Source organism: Aspergillus multicolor (assembly GCF_047715735.1).
Source record: "Aspergillus multicolor strain CBS 133.54 unplaced genomic scaffold BDW74scaffold_37, whole genome shotgun sequence".
Lineage (NCBI taxonomy): Eukaryota > Fungi > Ascomycota > Eurotiomycetes > Eurotiales > Aspergillaceae > Aspergillus > Aspergillus multicolor.
Genome location: NW_027395988.1, coordinates 134522 through 154061, shown reverse-complemented (window position 1 = coordinate 154061; position 19540 = coordinate 134522). Strand labels below are relative to the sequence as shown.

The following is a 19540-nucleotide window of genomic DNA, read 5'->3' as shown; positions in this document are numbered from 1 at the left end:
CCAGGCGAGGACCAGGCAAAGGACCAGAGGCACATAAGGTACGACTTGACGATAATAATGAAGAGCAATAGCAAGAGCAATCAACCTCAAAGCAATGTTCCATTACCTCGTTACTATCTGGTAGCGGCTCAGGTAACTAAGGGTATGACTCAGTTGTTAGAACGATATATCCGTCCTAACTCTCCCTCTCTCCCCCAACGAGGCAACAACTTGAAATTCCAAGAAAATCTCACATGAGTAACATTCCTCACGCCGTCTTTTCGATATTCACCACCTCTTCTTTCTCCACGGGGGAGTCGTCGGGGTGCTCCTTTGTGTTGGCGTGGCTGACGCCGAAGAGCTCGTCCATTCTTTCGAGGGAAAGACCTGTTGAGATGATACATGTTAGCTCGGTGCCGCGTACAAAGAGATAAATTGAGTGAATAGATAACGCACCCTTGGTCTCGGGGACGAAGAACCAGACAAAGACGAACATGGAGAAACAGAAGCATGCGAATATAATATACGCTCTGGATGAAATGTTAGTTATGTTCGAGGTGAAGCCATGGGAGAAAAGTTAGACGTGCCCGTAACCATTTGCACCAACCGTAGCAAGCATGTTCGGCACAGCGCGCGCAACAACGAAGTTGAACAGCCACTGGGTAGCCGCCGCGAAAGAGACGTTCAGACTGCGGAGCCGGGTTGTTGGGATTTCAGAGACGTAAATCCAGCAGACAGGGCCCCAGCCGAACTGGAAGAAGGCAGCGAAAAGGAAGATGCAGACGAGGGCAAAGTAGCCGGCGGGAATCACGGGCTCTCCTTCCTTCGGGGGCGCAATGCGGACATACAGACCGATGTAGAGCATGCAAAGACCCTGGGCGATGGAGGTCCAGAGGAGGGAGCGACGGCGGCCAAGGGAGTCAGCGACAAAGACGAGGAAGCAGGCGCAGCCGACGACCTTGACAATACCGTAGACACCAGTGGCGAACAGACCGTTGGAGCTTCCGGTGATACCTAGGTTCTCGAAGATCTGGGGCGCGTAGTAGTTGATGGCGTTGGTACCGGTCATTTGCTGGCAGACCATGAGGAAGATACTGATGAGAGCGCGCTTGCGGTTTCCGGAGATGGTCCACATCTCCTTGAGGAGGTCGACGAAGCTTGAGCCGCTGATGAGCTGGCGCTCAAACTCGAGCTGGCTGGCAATGTCCTGGAACTCGTTCTCAACGTAGGGATGGTTTGATGGGAGATTGCGGATGCGGGAGAGGGTTGCGCGCGCTTCCTCCCAGCGGTCCTGCTTGGCAAGCCATCGTGGAGATTCGTTGCAGAGGAACATGCCGATAAAAAGGAGAATCGCGGGCAGGCCTTGCATGGCTAGCGGAACGAGGTACTGGCCATGGCCACTGATGTGGAGAAGGGAGCCGTAATTGATCCAGAAAGCAAGCATAATTCCCATTGTGATGAACAGCTGGTATAGACCTGTAAGACCACCACGGATGGCTCGTGGGGCGTTCTCCGAAACATAGAGTGGGTTGACCATAGAAGCGAAACCGACACCAATACCGCAGAGTAGACTGTACAAAGACTTAGTTGGCCCTACTAGACATCTGCGGGCATGGCTGCTTACCGTCCAATATACATGGCTTCCAAGTGACCGCTGGCGGCAACCTGCATGATGACTCCAAGGATGGCTACAAAGGATGCAACCATGAGGCCTAGCCTTCTTCCGTACCTATCAGCTACCCAAGACGCAGCCAAGGCACCGAAGAAACATCCAGCTTGTAGGGTGGACACAATGTTTGCGGAGAGATTGGCCCTTGCCGTATCGTCTAGGTCATTCAACCCGTACTTCCTGTTCAAAATTGTCAATGGCAGGGAATGTAAATTCAAAACGCTACCTTACGCTTTGAAGGTATCCATTGTGAGGACACCACCAATGATTCCAGTTTCCACACCGAACAACATACCTCCGAAACAAGCCTGCGTGGTCAATGAGTAAATAGAAAAAAACATGAAGTAACGGCACTCACAGAGCAAGCTAATGCGTAGACCCTCCATCCGTAGATCTCAGGAGGGTCCGTTCGCATCGCCTCATTGTGGACGAGCCTTTTCAGAAGAAATGACATATTTGCTGGTTATTTGCGTTCTTCTGGACGTCCACGACCAAGGTCGAGGTAAGGAAGTAGATGATGCTGGGGGAGTATCTGTTTGTGAGTTGCGAGCCCCACTGTGTACGCCGTAGCAGGATCTCGACAAAGCTGGTCTGCCTTCAAAAGCTCAAGCGACCCGGCTCAGATATATAGCAGATCCTGACTCAAATCTTCCGGCAGGGGGTCGGCCCGGATAGTTATAGGACTTCAAGCGAGCCACGCTGGATACCCGATGGACCAACGATAGCTGCACACTCATAATGTCGGTCTTTGACTTGGTGAGCACCACGAGAGACTGTCGACGGAGAAACAGGAGAGAAAACGCATAAACTCGATTCCACGAATCTGTGCACACCATCCATATCTAGAGCCCAGTTTCAGTTGAACTTGGCATCAAGCCAGGACTCAACAGCCCGGTCGACGCGCAAATGAGGGGATGGCATATCAATTCCCGTCTGGGCATGGGTGAGCGTTGACTGTGTGGCAGGGGTCTGTGAGGAAAAGGAGGTCACGCCGAGATGGGAACAAATTATCGACCGGGGAAACTGGGAGAGGACCCCACAAAAGCTGGAAGGGGGAGTCTAATCATCACGAGACCAATAATAGGCTGCCATGCGAGACGGGGTAGCACGGGTTGACTGCAGCTAGGGTCTAGGAATGCAGGGTTTGGGTGGGATGCCGGGGAAAAGACGAAAGTGAGAGCAGATACGAGGCGGGACACGGTATGCGGGGAAGCCGCGCGAGTCGCTAGGAATCTACCGGCGAGAGATGATTGGTGTATATTTTCTGGATTTAGCCTGCCTTGAACTTGACTTGGCAGGGTTGGCGTGGGATAAAGACTTCACTCATTCCCCGGAAAGGCCCAACCCCGGATTGTGAGAGGTTCCAAGTTCTTGAATCCTTTGCGGAGATTCTCGTCCAAGAGTGCAAGTGTTGGTTGTGCTCAAGCGAATGACACGAACGGCGAGCTTGGAGGCCCCAGACTCGTTGAAGCTGGTTCCACCAGTAAGCGGCAATTTCAGAGATGCATTTTCTCTAAACGAGACGTGAACAGCGGTCTCGGCCAAGGGATGGTCAGCCAGAGGGCCAAGTCCGCCACAAGGAGCAACGCCGGCGGAGTGGCTAGAATCCGTACACCTTTCGATAGCCCTAAGAGCCCAGGAGATGTGGTTGCCACCCTCATAGCGCTTGTCACAAGGAAGGCGACTTGGGAGCGGAAGGTGGCGGTCGTGACTGACTTCAGGCAAAGCAGGCGATTGGCGATGAGAATAGACGAGCGCGCCTCAGTTGTCGCTAGTTCAGTTTCGAAGGCCTGGGGACATGCAGATGGCTTATCTTAGTCAGTTTATTCGCCATTGCTTGATCGCGTGGACTCACCTAGACGGACACGGACTTTGGCCAGCTCACTCTATAGAGGAATTTCAGTCGCCGGCTCATCGACTTTCCATCAGCAGAGAACAGTGAGTCTTGAGAGCAAAGGTGATGTAGTTTCTAATCTACTGAACCATCCAAATGGATATGGGGAGGAAAAGAAGAAGAAGGAAAAATGAGATGACGAGTGGAGGGAGGGGAGGATGAAGTACCGTACGTAGACAAACATTCGGTTTGGAAAGTCCAACGGGCCCGAAAAGAGAGATGCCTCCCTCGACAATGTTAACAGTGCACTCTCTAATACGCCAAGTACAAAGCTTGAAATGCATACATCCATCAACTATTACTGATCGTTGACCCGAGCATTAGCACTACCGCGACGGACACATGAGACCATGGCGACCATCAAGAGTGCTAGTATTACCGAGATCAGTGATCGAGATTCGGGTTTCCCATAAAACTGGATAATGTCACCGTGAATATCAGCGTCGTGGTCTAAGGAGGCGAAGGTGATATCGTTTTCTGTCTGCTTGGTGACGTTCAAGCCTGACTTGATGGGTCTTAAGGACGAGCCTCAAGGATCAATTTAGAACAGAGTTTCAACAGCCAAAATCTCGCATATAGAGATAGAAACTGAAGCAGAAAATCTTGGGTTGTTTCTCTCGTCTACTGGTCCAGGTAGAACCAGTCCTACTGTCAAGTAGGTCGAAGGTGGCAGAACCTTGAGGACCAGCTCTTGTAAGAACAGCCGTCGTGGTCATCAGGCTTGATTAGTCCACTGGCTCATGATGATGAATGCAATACACTCATGAGTTCCTCTAGGCAAAAGCCTGTGCCTCTTCGTTCATATCGGACGAGGCGCCAAGCAGCTGCGATGGAAAGGGAAAGAGCCCCTTTCGACCTTCCCCCAAGAATCCGCCAATTCCCCAGAGACAAAGTGACAGGGTAATGCAACCTCATGCGCATCATTACCATCGTTTGGGGATACCGCTACGGCCGCAGTCATGTCATCAATACCTAGCGTACATCACCGACCCGCTTCAGCAGCCAGCACTTCCTTTCCATCCCAGCGATATGTCAGCGCCGCTTCGACAATCTCTCGCAGCTCAGCGTCCAGCGGGGGCTCCAGGCACATCCCCTCGAAACTATCCACTGCAACACGACTGGGTCCAATGAGCAAAGATGCCGTCCTTGAAAACCGTTTCAGCCCCGAAGATATCCCTAGTTCAGATGCTGAGGAACAAGATGACGAGACGGATGACAGCCCGCTGGTCAAAGAGATAAAGGATCTTGAGATCTACAAACGGAGGGCTATCTCAGCTGAGCGAGAACTGACAGTAGCACTGAAGGGAAAGACAAAGCTCGAAGCGGAGGTCAAGACACTCGGCGACTGGCTGAACACAATCGAGAAGGAGTTGCCGAAACTCAGATAGGACCTAAGCCTCTCTGAGCGAGCTCTAGCCGATGAGCGAGAGCGGCGAGCCGAATTGGAATCAAAGTCGGATGTCCTGGCTTCACAGCTCGAGGCATATGATGAAGCGCAAGCTTGGGATGGTGATTCGAAACAGACTGTAACGGCACTCCGCGCGCAGCTGGATACGGTCAAGGAGGAGAATTCCAACCTTGAACAAGCAGTGATACAGCATCTCACAGACAAGGACCACCTCAAAACAGAGCTCAGGGAACTTAGCCACAAGCATGAAAAGGTTCTGAAGGAGAGGAAAGAAACAGAGACGCTTTACATCGGAGTCCTGGATGAGCGACGTGTACTCGAAGAGCGTTGTGGTCAGGTTGATGCCTTGCTGGCATCAGTTGGCGACGTCAGTGCGACGCTTGAGGACGTCAAGCGGCAGCAGAAAGCCACTGATGATCGAGTGGTAGGCATGGAGTCGAAACAGCGAGAGGAGCGCGAGCAATTACAACGAGAGCATCTGGACATCGTCAACCAGTACAACGCACACCTCAGCAATGTGCAGGAGGTCGAGGCAAACTATGCAAAGCAAAACAGCGACCTTCGAAGTCACATTGTCATGCTCCAGTCTGAGCTCCACAGAAGAGACAACGCTCCTGAGACAGATAACGCTCTGAGTAGTCAACTGGAAACGATGACAACGTCGTTGAAGTCCACCGCCGACCGGTTGGAAGAGCTCATCGAGAGTCGGGATCACCCTGTCCGTGACTCCTTGGAACAATTGCGGTCGGAACTTACGGAGGCTTTTGCTGCATTGAACGATATCTGGTTACAGCCCGTGGTTGATCAAGGGACCGTTAAAGAAATACAAGATGAGGGCCAAACATCGAATCCCGACATCGTGCCCGGATCAGATACTCAGGCAACTGGAAGAGTTCCATTGAGCTTCCTCTGCAAGAAAGGGATGATGGAAAATCATTTGTAAGTCCATCTCCTAGAGGAACTCGTGCCCGGCGCGCGATGTCTGATAGTCAATGACAGCTCTCGCTGGTTAAGGCCACCAATGTCTAACAAAACGGCGCACGGCTCTGACTCAGTCAGGCATGGCAATCTACCGTATTCGGTAGCTGATGATGACATTCTGGACGAGCTCTCCAAGTTTGACGCTTGAGTTGAACGCTCTGACACTGAAGGCGTACTCGAACTGTTTCCCGTCGATCAAGCAAGACAATGCGCCACGAAACGAAGCTGCAGATAAAACTGCGGGGGGCTGGGGGCTATAATTTGGGACTTTTGACCCCAGGTTTAATGGAGTGCGTGATAAGTGGGAAAACACCTTCCACCTATTAGGACGTGCCCTACAAAGAGGCAGTTGGTGGTTCTGGGTCCTTGTCCATTATTATTTCCCAATAGAGCATATGATGTCGCACCAACACCTTATGATGCTCCAATGCCTTCTACTCCGTACTCATCTCTCGGGCTTATTGCCGAATGATCTCTTCCCGTCGGTCTTTCACCCGAACGCCGAGCTCTGGGGTATGCATATATGAAAAGGTAATAACTGAGGGGCCCCCAGTCTGCACTTCCAGCATATCGTATATTCTATCACCTCATACAAAATGTCAGTACGCGCCAACGGAAAGACCCCTATCCAGCCTTTCAGCCAGTCCCCATTTCGTACTCGCAGAGACCTTCAAGATGCCTGTAAGGCGCTCCTAGATCCTCTCGTACCCCGCTTCACACCTGGAGGTAGCCGTGTCAAGGTCGGATCATCGACTACGAGGTTTGACGAAGGGGGCGCTCAGATCGAGGGTTTCGCCCGTCCATTATGGGGTCTAGCTGCGCTACTCGGTGGGAATGGTGACTATGCGGCGGCCTCGCGCTGGCGCGACGGTTTCATTCACGGCACAGACCCCGAGAGCCCGGAGTATTGGGGGGATATTGAGGATCTGGACCAGCGCATGGTGGAGATGTGTCCAATTGGCTTTGCGTTGGCGGTTGCGCCGCACGTATTCTGGGATCCGTTGACGGATGAGCATAAGGGGAATGTCGCGAAGTGGCTGGCAAGCATCAATGAGCGGGAGATGCCGAATACAAACTGGTTTGTTTGCCTCCTGATGGATGATTCTAAGAGCCATCGACTCACAAATATCGCGTTATGTAGGCTGTGGTTTCGAGTCTTCGCAAATCTAGGTCTGCGCAAAAATGGCGCTCCGTATTCGCTTTCTCGCATCGAGGCTGATATGGATCACCTGGATACCTTTCATGTCGGCGGCGGATGGAGCAACGACGGACCCAAGAGCCACCATCAGATGGACTACTACTCAGGTTCCTTTGCGATCCAGTTCCTACAGCTGCTCTATTCCAAGCTAGCCGCGGACTTCGATGAGCCCCGTGCAGCGCGATACCGCGAGCGCGCGAAAGAATTCGCTCTCGACTTCGTTTACTACTTTGACCCCGATGGGCGGTCGATTCCCTTCGGCCGCTCGATGACATACCGATTCGCGATGGTCGGGTTCTGGAGTGCGCTCGCCTTCGCGGACGTCACGCCTCCTTTGCCGCTGACATGGGGAATGGTGAAGGGGCTGTTGCTTCGGCATTTCCGATGGTGGGCGACGCAGGAGGATATCTTCAACAACGACGGGACGTTGAACTTGGGGTACTCCTATACGAACATGTACCTGACGGAGAACTACAACTCGCCGGGCTCGCCGTACTGGTGCTGTCTGGCGTTTGTCCCGCTTGCGCTGCCCGAGACGCATCCCTTCTGGGCGGCGCAAGAGGAACCCTACCCGTCGCTCTCGGCGGTCGCAGCTCTCAAGTATCCAAAGCATATCATCGTGCATCGAGGCGGCCATACCTTCCTCCTCTCGTCAGGGCAGGCCTGCCACTACCCTGTCCGAGCGATTCAAGCCAAGTACGGGAAATTCGCATACAGCGCCTCGTTCGGGTATTCCGTGCCAACGGGCGGATACCAGCTGGAGCAACATGCGCCAGACAGCATGCTGGCGCTTTCGGAGGACGGCGGCGACATCTGGCAGACGCGGAGAGTTGTGGAAAATGCACGCATCGAGTACCGCGAGAACTCGCCTGTGTTGATCTCCGACTGGCGCCCTTGGACTGATGTTCACGTTGAGACATTTCTGATCCCCCCAGTCGACGGAAGCGAGAACTGGCATATCCGTGCGCACCGAGTCCGAACCGGTCGGGACCTCCAGACGTCAGAGGGGGCGTTTGCAATCTATGGGTGCCAAAGTGGCAACGGCCGTATTCTGCAACCTTTTACGGGTCCCATCAGCCCTTCTTCCGAGGGGACGGCGGCGGAGTCCCAGAGCGCGCTTACGGTATCCTCAGCGGGCGCTGTAGGCATTGTGGAGCTACAGCCTACTACAGACCGCGCAGGAAGGATCGTCCTAGCAGACCCGAACTCGAACCTGATTCACGGTCGTACTTTACTGCCGTCTTTGGGTGCCGATCTGAAATCAGGGCAGGAGGTTTGGTTCGTAAGTGCGGTGTTTGCATTGCCGGCGCATGGGAATGGCGAGAATTGGAAAGATATCTGGATTGACCAGTGGAATAAGCGACCAGATATCCCGGCGTGGCTGAAGGAATTGGTGGAGGGTTGAGATCCTCAAATCTGAGATGGGGTAATGGTTGGAATGGGATTTCGCTCATGCATCAGGAAGTAGTGATAACGTACCTAGGTACATGGTGATCTGACCCTTAGGTTTCCATCAAGCCGGTGACTTACTGCCGCTCTGAACGTATCAGGCAAGAGATACGGTTGTAAAGGGGCACAATCCAACTATGCGGTGGCCCTAAAATAGGATAGGGTATCTATCTATCTTACATTGTAGCTTACGAGCCGAATTTGCTGGCAATGAAGCTTGCGAGCTCCCGTATCGTACCCGGGTCTTCGTCTGCAGATAGTCGACGGAGTAGAAGATCAGTCCATTGTGATAGCTGCAGCTCATGCAGCTTTCGCCCATTTAGGGCTGGGTGCACACGGCTCGCCTGGTCTGCGGCTATTGATGGGTTATCAGAGGTGGATATGGAGCTTTCGATGATGGCCCCATGTTTGAAGCGTAGAAATACACGAGTCTACAGCTTGTCAACGTTGTCACCTTGCCTAAGGGAGAATCGACACTCACTGAACGGGGTAGAGAAGGCGGAAGTGGTGGCCTTTCACGGGGATCTTCTTCAATTGGGTGCGTCGAAAACGTGAACTGCGGTGTCTGGGTGTACTTCCACTCCAAGGACTAGTATATATCATCAGCAAAAACAACTTTCAGAGTCTTTAACCAATAAACCGACCCTCAGTTCTTCTAAGCCCTTCTTGATTTCAGGCACCGAATTAGCTTCGAGGTCACCCACAGCCCCGGCCACCCAGTTATCCCCTGCGTATAACTCTGGATCAACAGCGTGAGCTCGTTGAGCTCGACGGACAGCATCCGGACTGGTCTGGTAGAGTTGCGCAAACTCATCCATCACACTGGCAATAACCGCCTGCATGGAGAAGCCAGCGGGAGCATCTGGCATCGACGAAGACACATTGGCCACTGGCGACCGGACACTCTCAACACCCTTCGCTTTGATATAGTCTCTAGCAGAAGACCGAAGCCAGGATCCAAGGTCATTGATGTTTGGCGAATCAAGCAAACATGTCCCGTGATGCAACGCCCGGGCTCTCGTAAGCTTGAACGCCGACCCCGAGATCTTTCGCGGCTGGTCTTCGGACGTTGTTATGACTATATCATGGCGATCATTGACACTTGTATTGACCGCTCCCACGCGGTGCAATGCGCGCACCATCATCTCCGCATGTTTGTCCCGCGTGAAGGTCGTTCGGGAGGAGATAACGCTGTAATTCAAGTTGCCCGAATCGTGAAAGACAGCACCGCCGCCTGATCGCCGCCGGACGTATACCGCATCGTCGCTGAAATTGGCATTGCTAACCCGATCATTATGGAGCTTATGCAGGTTGGTTTCAAGCCAAGGGTTCTGATTTCGTCCGATAACGACACATGGTCGATTGACGTATAGAAAAAGTATGCTCGAGTCTGCCGGGGCTTTCTCTAGCAGAAAGTGTTCTATAGAAAGATTAACGTAGGGGTCGGTCGAGAGGGACTGGTAAATCTGGTGGATGGAGGAAGGTCGAGACACGAGTTCCGCAAACTGGTCGGAGGTAAAAGCGGAATTGGACCGGACGGAGAGACCACCAAAGCCCCGCCTACAGCGCGGAGCTTTCCAGCATGATGCTCTAGGAAACAGAAGCATTGATGGAGGCTCCGAGTCAAGGAAAGGCGGAAGCGATGATGATCGAAAGTCCGCGGTAGCTTGAAAGACCGAAGCTCCCAGCGCTGAGCGGACTCCGATCGCGGGCGCTAAGCCCAAATGGGCGCCATTCAACGATCGAGTCACCGAAAATATTCCCGATGCCAGTTCATCTTTTGAGATCATAAGTCATTCACCGTCCTTTTCTCAAGCGTCTTTATTTGCTCTAAAGTTGAAGCTCTTCCCAGCTGCAACAGAAATTACCAACTTGAGTATCTCAGCCCGCGCAGTTCAATTCCTGCACACTTCCCGCCATGTCAACGTGGGGTGATTACTTCCGGGTCACCACGTAAGTTTTCTCGAGGACACTCACCAATGCCGCCATTAACCATATTGCTCTTACCAGCTATGGTGAATCTCACTGCCGCTCTGTCGGCTGCATCGTCGACGGATGCCCCCCAGGCATGGAGCTCACTGAAGCCGATATCCAACCTCAAATGACCCGCCGCCGCCCCGGCCAGAGTGCGCTCACGACCCCGCGCGACGAGAAAGACCGAGTCGAGATTCAATCAGGAACCGAGTTTGGTGTGACCCTAGGCACGCCCATTGGCATGATCGTGCGCAACGAGGACCAGCGCCCCAAGGACTATGGCAACAAGACAATGGACATGTACCCCCGCCCTAGTCATGCGGACTTCACCTACCTTGAGAAGTATGGCGTCAAGGCTAGCAGTGGTGGTGGACGAAGCAGTGCCCGCGAGACAATTGGTAAGCCCACCGACGATCTCGTTCTTGCGAGGTCTAACATGAGATGAATAGGCCGTGTCGCCGCCGGAGCCATCGCCGAAAAGTACCTGCGCCTCTCGCACGGCGTCGAAATCGTCGCCTTCACCACCTCCGTCGGTAACGAGCACCTTTTCCCACCCACAGCAGAGCACCCTAGCCCCGCCACAAACCCCGCCTTCCTCGACCTGATCGAAAAGATCGACCGCGAGACCGTCGACGCGCACGCGCCCACCCGCTGCCCAGACGAAGCCGCCGCGGCGCGCATGACAAAGGTCATCGAGCACTTCCGCGATAACCAGGACAGCATCGGCGGAACCGTCACCTGCGTGATCCGCAACGTCCCCGTCGGTCTTGGCGAACCCTGCTTCGACAAGCTCGAGGCGCAGCTCGCCCACGCCATGCTCAGCATCCCCGCAACCAAGGGCTTCGAGATCGGCTCTGGCTTCGGCGGCTGCGAGGTCCCCGGCTCCATCCACAACGACCCCTTCGTGGCCTCCGAGGTGCCCACCCAGCTCGGATCGCAGAACACGACCAAGCAGCGCCTCGTCACGAAGACCAACAACTCCGGTGGTATCCAGGGCGGTATATCCAACGGCGCGTCCATCTACTTCCGCGTTGCGTTCAAGCCCCCTGCCACGATCGGCCAGGCGCAGCAGACGGCTACCTACGACTTTGGCGAAGGTGTTCTCGAGGCCAAGGGCCGCCACGACCCCTGCGTTGTGCCCCGAGCTGTCCCCATTGTTGAGGCCATGTCTGCTCTTGTCATCATGGACTCCTTGATGGCTCAGTACGCTCGTGAGAGCGCAAAGACGCTTCTCCCGCCGTTACCCAAGACGATCCCCACCCGCCCTACAACGGGGACGAACTAGAGCATAAGTTGCATAAAAAATAATGCTATAGATAAACAGTTGTTATGCGTGTTATGACTACATATACTATTTTCTCTTTGGACTACTAAAAAGTACTTCAGTATACTTCATGCCTAACCTTGATTGCATGTATTTTCTTCACTCGAGCACAGCGACAATAGAATGCAACTGGGTTGGCAGGTTTACAAGTGAGCTGTTAGATGTCGAGCAGCGGAGCCAAGTCACGAAGCTATAGTCAGATGGCGGGTAAAAAAAAAGCTTCGGGAGGTGTCTACGAACCATTTATCTCATCAAGCATTCACATTCGTAGAGTCATTCTCGGGTAACATATACTGTCGCTAGCCAACATCAAACTGAATCTCACAATACCTCCGTGAAACACTCCTAGGAGAGAAAGAGGAGCAAAAAAAACATAATCGAAAGCCCGCTCCAAGCCGAGTAAACCCAAGTACTAACTCCAACCACGAAGAACGGTAGAAAAGACAGCCTGGAGCGCCTTCTTTGTGTTCTCATCCAAGAATCGCCGAATAAGACAGTCGGGTAAGAGAAGAGACAGTACAGCCGGTCTATGACAGACTGTTGTTTCGACTGACCGAGTTCAAGGACAGATCATCCATGTCACCAGCTGAGGCATTCACAACCCTAAGTTTCTCCTTAGGCACGGTAAATGTCACTTGCACCCTCCGGCCCTCGGCAGCACCCTCGACGTCCCACTCTTCATCGCTATCAGGATCCATATGTCCATCCAGTCCAAAATCATCGCGCGTAGAACGTGCCGAAAGGAACCCTGTATCTTGTGAGAATCTGTTCCCCACACCCCAGTCTTTGGCGCCCTGTTTTCGCCTAAACAGCTCTGCCGAAGCGCTCACTGATCTCCTAGGGAGTGTAGTATCAGCCCCACGAGTGCTGAACCCAGCGCTTTCTGCATCGATTCCAGACGCCATGGAGATCGTATTCGGCCCCTCGTTACTGTGAGGCCTCCTCCGTGAAACAGAAAGTACTCGTCTGATACCTCCAATCCACTCTGAGGCTTTCGGTCGACTCGGTGCTGCTGATTTGTTGTTGAACGGTCCTGCTATTGGGGAACGCTGCGCGTTTTCTGAGTCTCGAAGAAGATACTCGCCCTCTGCTTGTTGTTGCGACATCGATGAGTGAGCGGTAGAGAAGGAATCGGATGAGTAGCGCTTGTCGTACGATGCAGTTGCCGATGCCGAGCTGTCATGGCTGCGAAGAGCTTCTCTGCTAGGACTCGGCAGGTAGACACGTTTATCTTTTGTAGGTGAAGCCGTTCCCGGTGTTGATTTCGCTGACTTTGCCGATGCCGACGATTCAGATAAATCGGATGAAGTCCGTCCATTATCTGGTGACATACAGGCGCCTCTGCTCAAATCCCCTACTGTCTGTCCTGCACCATCGAGATGTAGAGCATCCACCTGAGTGTTTCGAGCTGTAACAAATAGCTGCGAGTCAAGAGTTTCACGCGCCGGTTGTACATTTTCTGTTTGATCGGCCTCATCCTCATCGCATTCATCGATGGGGTGAATAATCCCAGCAGTGTCGCCTCTCCTGAAGTCATGATAAGGGGGTCGGTATGTCCCAATATTCAGTACTGGTCGATTAATCCTTTTGGGAATATGGATGCCCCCAAGCAACCCAGTTCTCTCAGCAATTGGCTCGCCATTGCCGTCCCAGTCGACCTTCTTTCCGGTGCTTCGTGGTGTGTTGTTGACACTCCAAGGGTAATCGTTGTTCACTGGCGATTCCCTTGATATTGAAGGATTCCGAATACTACTGGCCATCTCCGAGTCACCCCTCCCCCAGTAATGAGCTCTCTGCGCGCCCAGGGCTAATTTGCGGATCTCACTATCTCGAGTTTGACGGACTCCGCGCCGTCGGCAGAGATAGAAGGCGAGCAGGCAAAGACCCGCAGCTGCTGGAACCCCTATGCCAATCCCAACACCTAGGCCAGCTTTCAAGGCGGTCGAGTTTCTACTTGAGGTGGAGGAGCTATCAGTGGCCGCAGCAGTGACGTCAAAATAAGGGTTCTCATATGAAGAAGCCCACGTGCCTGACTCTACGTCGTACAAGTAGATTTGTGAGTTGAGCTCGGGTCCATCCTCGGATCGCTGGGACAGTCGTGGTATCATGTATCCCCCTGCTATCATCATAATCCCACCGGGGAGCATTGTAGCACCATGTCCATACAAGCCGTAGAATCCAAAGCTCTGGAGGCCTCCGCTGGTTGACGGCACACTCCAGGACCATTCGCCAGTTCCTGCAAAGCCTCCTCCTATGTCTAGAATGGCTAGCTGGGGTGTTGCTGGAACGCTGGTGTTGCCTACCCACCCCCCAAACACAATCACCTTGCTTCCATCCGGGGTGAGAACAGCGGTGTGACCGGATCTAGGCTCGATCAGTGCTGTGTTGCGGAGAGCAAGATCAGCCCTTGAGGCCTCTGCCGCGAATCCCACGCTGACAAAGCTCCAACTATTCTGCGGCGCGGAGAAAATAGCAAGCTCGGACATGTTGATGAATGCTTGCTGGGTATGTCCGCCAATGAGGAGGAAATCCTGCTGTTGCCGGAGCTCATCGTCCATGTATCCGTATGTGGCCCTGAGAGGAGTAATCGTGAAACCCGCCTCTGGTATTGGCGGTGCCCTATCCCCAGTAATCAACGCCTGATAGCAATTCTCTTCTTCACAGGGGACCAAAACTGTCATTGTCTGGGAGTAGTTCGCGGCTGAGACCCAAGAAATGCTGTTGCCGCCCTGATACGGACACATCCCAGCAAACGCGAAGAGGTAGCTTTCGGTTGTGTTCGAAGCCGAGTATGCGAATCCCGCCGATAAATAGTTTGGGCGAGTGATAGTAGAGCCTTCTTTTGATCCTTGGGTAGAGAATTCTTCCCACTTTCCGCCACCTGTTGAAGAGCCAGAATCTGGATAGAAGGACCATAGCTTAGGCGAGTTGCCCGAGTTCCAACAATCACCGGCGAATACCTTTATCACCCCATCCTGATCAATGACGGGGACGTATGGGGACTTCACGTCCTTTTTGTTGAACGGGGCGTCATCGAGTAGTATTGTGTACGAGGGATCGTTAATGTCGATTTTCTGAGATACATCTAACGAGATGAACTCGGCCCGGTCTTCGGTTGCTCGTAAGAGATAAGCGAAAGAAGAGTTATGCTGTAAAGAGTATAGAAGGGTGGAAGGCGTATATGGAACTTGCGCAGAACTGAGGCCGAGGAAGGGTAGGACGCAAAGGAGGGACAGCAACGAGCGGACGCCGACTGCCCTGCGCATTCGGGATCTTCGATAGGAACGACCATCCATGGAGATGCACTATATTTGAGCGACGTGGACAGAGGTGCGACGGTTAACCCGACTGTGAGACATTAGAGGCTGTCGATCACTCGATCGCAGGATCTAGAGGAAGTACAACTGGGAAGCGGAGATGCCACCATCAATGAGTGGGGGACAACGGCTTTCGTCAACACTCCCCAGGGGTCTTGCGATGCTAGCTCGTATGATGTGTCGAGTAGATAGAGAAGATGCCGGTCGAAGTTTTGGTCAGTGTGATGATGTAGGTGATAATGCGGACAGGGCGAAATCGAAGCCAGTCATGTAAACAAAGCGAATCCGGAGTACGTATGCATCTCAATCGAAACGGCCCACGATTGGATCTAGATCACTCGAAACATATAGCTGGAGCCTAAATAGATTGGCAGCCCATAGCGCCGAGATCAACATTCCCCACGATGCGCAGTGGGTTTTGCCTTTGAGTGGGTGAGGGGCTGGTCGCGTCCATATTGACACGGCCGTTGCACTGGCAACGCGCATCTCATCCTTGGTTCAATGGCTGTCCGATAAAGTGAGGCGCTGCCTATGATGCTTCGAAAGCTTGGAATCGGGTTCGATGTGGAACTGTCAATTCGAAGATGAAGCGGTACTGGGACAGCCTTGTGGAAAAGTCAGGCACTGAGTCCAGAATCGATCAGTGAAACATTCCATGGCGGCAGTTGGAAGTGGAGCCAACTGAGACCCTCCCGTCTGCCTACAATGCATTCATCGTTTGACAGCTTGACGTCGACCACGTTGTTGTCTAGTCTCTCCGTATCAGTGCTGACATCCAGTCTGTTTTCCGCCGATTTCGCTGATCACAAGGCTTGGCTGGCTGCTAGAGGTATGTATCAACTCAGTGTCACTGCATCTTCCTCATACTGTACAGACAAGCGTTCCGGCCACCTCATGCCGGTTTTCGTTCCAGTCAGCACAAGAAAGGCAATTCCACAGCAGCAGCAGCTTCCGCTTAGAAATGTTTTCTTCCTCGTCAATTGGCCTACGAAGTTACAGAAGTTTATATACGCTTTTTACGCCGCGTCGGTTCGCGCCCAGTAGTCTGCTTATACCCGCCGACTTTTACTACCAGTAGTGGGGTCGGATATATGTATTGCGAGGGACAAGGGTCGAATGATGTCGAAGACTCGACACGCGAAATGGCCAATAGAGCCCCAACTTAAAAACGCTCTGGGGCTGCCGTACACCACACTCGCGCCGGGTCTGAGCAACAGGCGCTGATACAGCAAGGAAACCTATACTTCTTCTTTTGACTCCGCAAGCCATTCACGTCACAAATGTCCATGGAGCTGCTTATTATGCATCGCTATACTTCATTTTCGAAGAAGCCATTTACGATGGCCATATACTGAAACTACAGCATCCCTGTCAAGCAATCTGACGTATCTGCAAATCAGCCACGCCAGGAGCTCGTTCACTCTCCGCATAGAAGCCCGTCAGCACGTCATTCATTGACGACTTGGGAGGCTGTCGAGCATCCGGGTACCGAATACGGCGTATAGTTTGTTGTCCAACACAGCGCCTGGAGCCGCATCCTTGCTAGTACTTTTAGCAGGTGTTACTTTTTAACTAGGAATTCATCAGTACGCCGGGCGGCACCCGGTGCAGTGTCTCACGTGTCTACGAAATCAAGGCCAGCTGGCAGATGTTCTGCATTGTGACGTGGGGGCGAAAAGATAGGGTAATGCCATCGTATACAGCAGAAAGAGGGGCAGTCAGCGGCTCTAGCAAGTACTTGAAGCAATGTATTGGTCTGGCTAACTGGGCAGGCTAAGTGCAGCTCTTATCCGGTTAGTGCACGTGCCAATATCCCCAAAGCCAAGTTGTGTCTTGGCTCTTGGCAGCGGAATCTCCCGTTGAAGAACCAACTATCATATCATATGGAAAAGACTTTAGTTGTTGTCTACAAGAGCGAAAGCCATGCTTCTGGCTCATCTTCTGCAATATATACCCTGTTTTGACTCTGCGGCTCACTCCAGGTTTGTCGCCTCAAGTAACTTGAGGAACCTTGCAAACAAGAGTCTGACAGGCTATCAACCTAGCGCTGAGAGGCGAACTATGGTGTAAGCGGGCTAAACTAGCTTCGTCATTTGCTTATGACAGCCTCTGACCCGTTTGAGATTTGCCAGCCAGCTGAAGTGGCTTTTCACCGGGGCAGTCGCCAGCCTGTGTGTTGATATACGAAGGCTGATTGCACGAAGGATGCTATCCCCTGGTCGACCCGACACTAACAACCCACTCCCAACTCCAACTCAAAATTCTCAGCTTTACATATTCAAGGACAACCCCAATGACTCGGTAGCGCTTACTGAAGGCATCGAAGGATTACCAAAGGCTTTGACCGGAAAGCCCTAATTCCTTGCATTTCCTCTTCTTCACTTATTCATAGATCCAGAACCTCGTTCCAAACTTGGAAATGCCACAGCAGGCCCGACGATGGACTCAAGAGGAAGACAGGCTACTCCAAAGAGAGGTCCAAGCTCAACGTACGTCTCTGCTTCTGTCAGCCGTGCGGCTTCGTCTGGTTCAGGTGTGCTGAGTGATGCGAGAAGTGAAAGACGGTCAAGTCAAAGACTGGCGATGCATAGCGGACCAGCTGCCTGGGCGAACAAACAAAGACTGCAGGAAACGTTGGCACAATGCGATAGCCGGGGGATCGAATAAAGGACATTGGACGCAGGATGAGGACCGAGCCCTCGTGGATGCAGTGAAGACACATGGAAAAGCGTGAGTGGCCTTAAAATCTTACCAAAGTCCCTGGCTCTCAATAGAGGCTCACCTATGTTTGTCTTGCATACAGGTGGACCGCCGTGGCCAAGGCAGTCCCAACGCGGAACGCGGAACGTACGTACTTTCCTCAGCTTTCCGCCTCTCCTACCCGTGAGGACGTGCTTGCCCACCCTCACACATTCGCTCCTGACTGGATTTCAAAACAGAATGTGCGAAGCGATGGAAACAATGCTTGGATCCTGAACTGGATCGGAGCCAATGGACTGAGACGGAGGTAGGTCTACTCAGTCATGATCTCAATCTGAGAGTGCATACGGCGACAAGCTCATTGAAGCGAGTTGGCAACAGAACGAGCTGCTGTGGGAAGCACACTCAAAGCACGGACGGCGCTGGAAAGACATCCAGCTAGAATACTTTCCTAACCGGTCCAGGAACATGATCAAAAATCAGTAAGGCTTCTGTTCTCATTCAGCGAACTGGTCGAGGGTCATCTGATGGATGTAGGTTCACCATCCTAAGTCGTCGACTATCGCAAGGTACAAAGCCAGGGCCAGCATCAGCGCGGAAGTCAAAGAAGGCAACGCCACCGACCGAACAGCTGGACGGTGCAGAGACAGACGATGATGACGACGACGCGATGACCGATCCAGAGATCTCGTCGGATGAAGGACCGGTTCATCTACCTATATTGAACGATACGCTTCCGGAATTCCCGTTGCCAATGGACGACTTCCTGCACGGCCTGTCCGACACCAACCTCCTCTCCGAAGACATCGATATGGAAGGCATGCTGAACCCGGCTATATTCCAAGACCCCGACCCGACCTTTATAGGCAGCATGCCTTCCCAGTACAGTCAAGCCGGGCCCGAGCCAGGGCTCATATTCCCTTCAGCCTCGTCGGCGCAGGACCCGGTGGCTCAAAGCGCAGGGCTCGAGCTTTACGGGCTGCCGGCGGAGCTTGAGGCACAGAGCAGACCGGGCAGGATTACGCTGACGGTGGACGACCCCAGCCTCGAGACGACCGCGTCGCTCATTCAAATTGCTGTAGCCAACAATACGCGGTTCCGGGTCGAGCGGGATTAGAAGCATTACAAGTATCGAGGTCGCTTTCTTAGAGCTACTATCTAGACTAGATTTAAATTATCTCTAAATTTCCCTGGCCTGCGTCTATGGAGACCCGATATCAAAACTCCAAGCAAACAAATGTACTCGGAGTATAAGAGCCCAATCGTTGTACAAATCTTAGTCCAGCTCAATAAGAAAGTGTTTGTTGCAAGGCAGGGGATCTATTCACTTTTGACATAACCGAGAGACTCGAGAGGACCGTGCACCTCCTGATGCCCTCGCAATGTCCTGCTACGTTATCAGTATATGTTCAAAATATGCACCAACACTGTGCAGGTTTTCCCATGCACATGCTCGCAGTTCCCAGCAGGGATTATAGGCTATCGCGGATACATAAGCAAACTAATAAATACGAGAATCGACTAACTCAGAGCCTCGCGAGTCAGCTGCACGGCCGCCAACGGGTCCTTCATGGCTGCATGAGCCGGTCGATCATTCCAAGTCTAGTCATTAGTGCAGCTGCAAGGCCACCCTATAATCTGGGCTGT

At 52.8% G+C, this 19540-nt stretch overlaps 7 protein-coding genes across 7 annotated transcripts; 3 read left to right on the top strand and 4 right to left on the bottom strand.

The window, feature by feature from the left end:
- Positions 1–80: 80 nt before the first annotated feature.
- BDW74DRAFT_161639 (sugar porter family MFS transporter) lies at positions 81–2838 on the bottom strand. The gene is made up of 6 exons (XM_073725820.1): positions 2007–2838; positions 1880–1956; positions 1604–1828; positions 567–1550; positions 436–509; positions 81–366 (listed from the first exon to the last, which is right to left on the bottom strand). The coding sequence occupies exons 1-6, from the start codon at positions 2100–2102 to the stop codon at positions 248–250; spliced, it is 1575 nt and encodes a 524-aa protein (XP_073579281.1). The 5' UTR covers positions 2103–2838; the 3' UTR covers positions 81–247.
- Positions 2839–3540: 702 nt separating this feature from the next.
- On the bottom strand, positions 3541–3965 carry BDW74DRAFT_93607 (uncharacterized protein). Its single transcript, XM_073734115.1, has one exon. The coding sequence runs from the start codon at positions 3832–3834 to the stop codon at positions 3574–3576; it is 261 nt and encodes an 86-aa protein (XP_073579280.1). The 5' UTR covers positions 3835–3965; the 3' UTR covers positions 3541–3573.
- A 2562-nt stretch (positions 3966–6527) lies between these two features.
- Positions 6528–8534, top strand: BDW74DRAFT_170741 (glycoside hydrolase family 154 protein; the record flags this gene model as incomplete). The annotated part of the gene is made up of 2 exons (XM_073727208.1): positions 6528–7009; positions 7073–8534. The coding sequence occupies 2 exons, from the start codon at positions 6528–6530 to the stop codon at positions 8532–8534; spliced, it is 1944 nt and encodes a 647-aa protein (XP_073579279.1).
- Positions 8535–8650: 116 nt separating this feature from the next.
- Positions 8651–10206, bottom strand: BDW74DRAFT_188189 (putative lipoate--protein ligase). The gene is made up of 3 exons (XM_073731661.1): positions 9223–10206; positions 9060–9167; positions 8651–9009 (listed from the first exon to the last, which is right to left on the bottom strand). The coding sequence occupies exons 1-3, from the start codon at positions 10183–10185 to the stop codon at positions 8767–8769; spliced, it is 1314 nt and encodes a 437-aa protein (XP_073579278.1). The 5' UTR covers positions 10186–10206; the 3' UTR covers positions 8651–8766.
- A 188-nt stretch (positions 10207–10394) lies between these two features.
- Positions 10395–12120, top strand: BDW74DRAFT_93588 (bifunctional chorismate synthase/riboflavin reductase [NAD(P)H] ARO2). Its single transcript, XM_073734114.1, has 3 exons — positions 10395–10531; positions 10589–10950; positions 11002–12120. Exons 1-3 carry the CDS (start codon positions 10497–10499, stop codon positions 11835–11837), a joined length of 1233 nt encoding a protein of 410 aa, XP_073579277.1. The 5' UTR covers positions 10395–10496; the 3' UTR covers positions 11838–12120.
- Positions 12121–12403: 283 nt separating this feature from the next.
- BDW74DRAFT_182635 (uncharacterized protein) lies at positions 12404–15142 on the bottom strand (the record flags this gene model as incomplete). Its single annotated transcript, XM_073730309.1, has 1 exon — positions 12404–15142. One exon carries the CDS (start codon positions 15140–15142, stop codon positions 12404–12406), a length of 2739 nt encoding a protein of 912 aa, XP_073579276.1.
- Positions 15143–17257: 2115 nt separating this feature from the next.
- BDW74DRAFT_93566 (Homeodomain-like protein) lies at positions 17258–18449 on the top strand. The gene is made up of 4 exons (XM_073734113.1): positions 17258–17682; positions 17749–17923; positions 17997–18040; positions 18133–18449. Exons 1-4 carry the CDS (start codon positions 17613–17615, stop codon positions 18333–18335), a joined length of 492 nt encoding a protein of 163 aa, XP_073579275.1. The 5' UTR covers positions 17258–17612; the 3' UTR covers positions 18336–18449.
- Positions 18450–19540: the final 1091 nt, after the last annotated feature.

What these genes read in the sequence shown, in the direction of transcription:
- BDW74DRAFT_161639 (XM_073725820.1), bottom strand. Translation starts at nt 2,102, where the DNA reads ATGTCATTTCTTCTGAAAAGGCTCGTCCACAATGAGGCGATGCGAACG. An exon ending in ACAATGGATACCTTCAAAGC is followed by an intron (nt 1,829 to 1,879) that starts GTAAGGTAGCGT and finishes AATTTTGAACAG; the next exon opens with GAAGTACGGGTTGAATGACC. An exon ending in CTTCGTCCCCGAGACCAAGG is followed by an intron (nt 367 to 435) that starts GTGCGTTATCTA and finishes TCATCTCAACAG; the next exon opens with GTCTTTCCCTCGAAAGAATG.
- BDW74DRAFT_188189 (XM_073731661.1), bottom strand. Translation starts at nt 10,185, where the DNA reads ATGCTTCTGTTTCCTAGAGCATCATGCTGGAAAGCTCCGCGCTGTAGG. An exon ending in AGGGCTTAGAAGAACTGAGG is followed by an intron (nt 9,168 to 9,222) that starts GTCGGTTTATTG and finishes GATATATACTAG; the next exon opens with TCCTTGGAGTGGAAGTACAC. An exon ending in CGCCTTCTCTACCCCGTTCA is followed by an intron (nt 9,010 to 9,059) that starts GTGAGTGTCGAT and finishes GACAAGCTGTAG; the next exon opens with ACTCGTGTATTTCTACGCTT.
- BDW74DRAFT_93588 (XM_073734114.1), top strand. Translation starts at nt 10,497, where the DNA reads ATGTCAACGTGGGGTGATTACTTCCGGGTCACCAC. An exon ending in GATTACTTCCGGGTCACCAC is followed by an intron (nt 10,532 to 10,588) that starts GTAAGTTTTCTC and finishes TGCTCTTACCAG; the next exon opens with CTATGGTGAATCTCACTGCC. An exon ending in CAGTGCCCGCGAGACAATTG is followed by an intron (nt 10,951 to 11,001) that starts GTAAGCCCACCG and finishes TGAGATGAATAG; the next exon opens with GCCGTGTCGCCGCCGGAGCC.
- BDW74DRAFT_93566 (XM_073734113.1), top strand. Translation starts at nt 17,613, where the DNA reads ATGCCACAGCAGGCCCGACGATGGACTCAAGAGGAAGACAGGCTACTC. An exon ending in GTGAAGACACATGGAAAAGC is followed by an intron (nt 17,924 to 17,996) that starts GTGAGTGGCCTT and finishes TCTTGCATACAG; the next exon opens with GTGGACCGCCGTGGCCAAGG. An exon ending in CCCAACGCGGAACGCGGAAC is followed by an intron (nt 18,041 to 18,132) that starts GTACGTACTTTC and finishes ATTTCAAAACAG; the next exon opens with AATGTGCGAAGCGATGGAAA.
- BDW74DRAFT_93607 (XM_073734115.1), bottom strand. Translation starts at nt 3,834, where the DNA reads ATGGATGTATGCATTTCAAGCTTTGTACTTGGCGTATTAGAGAGTGCA.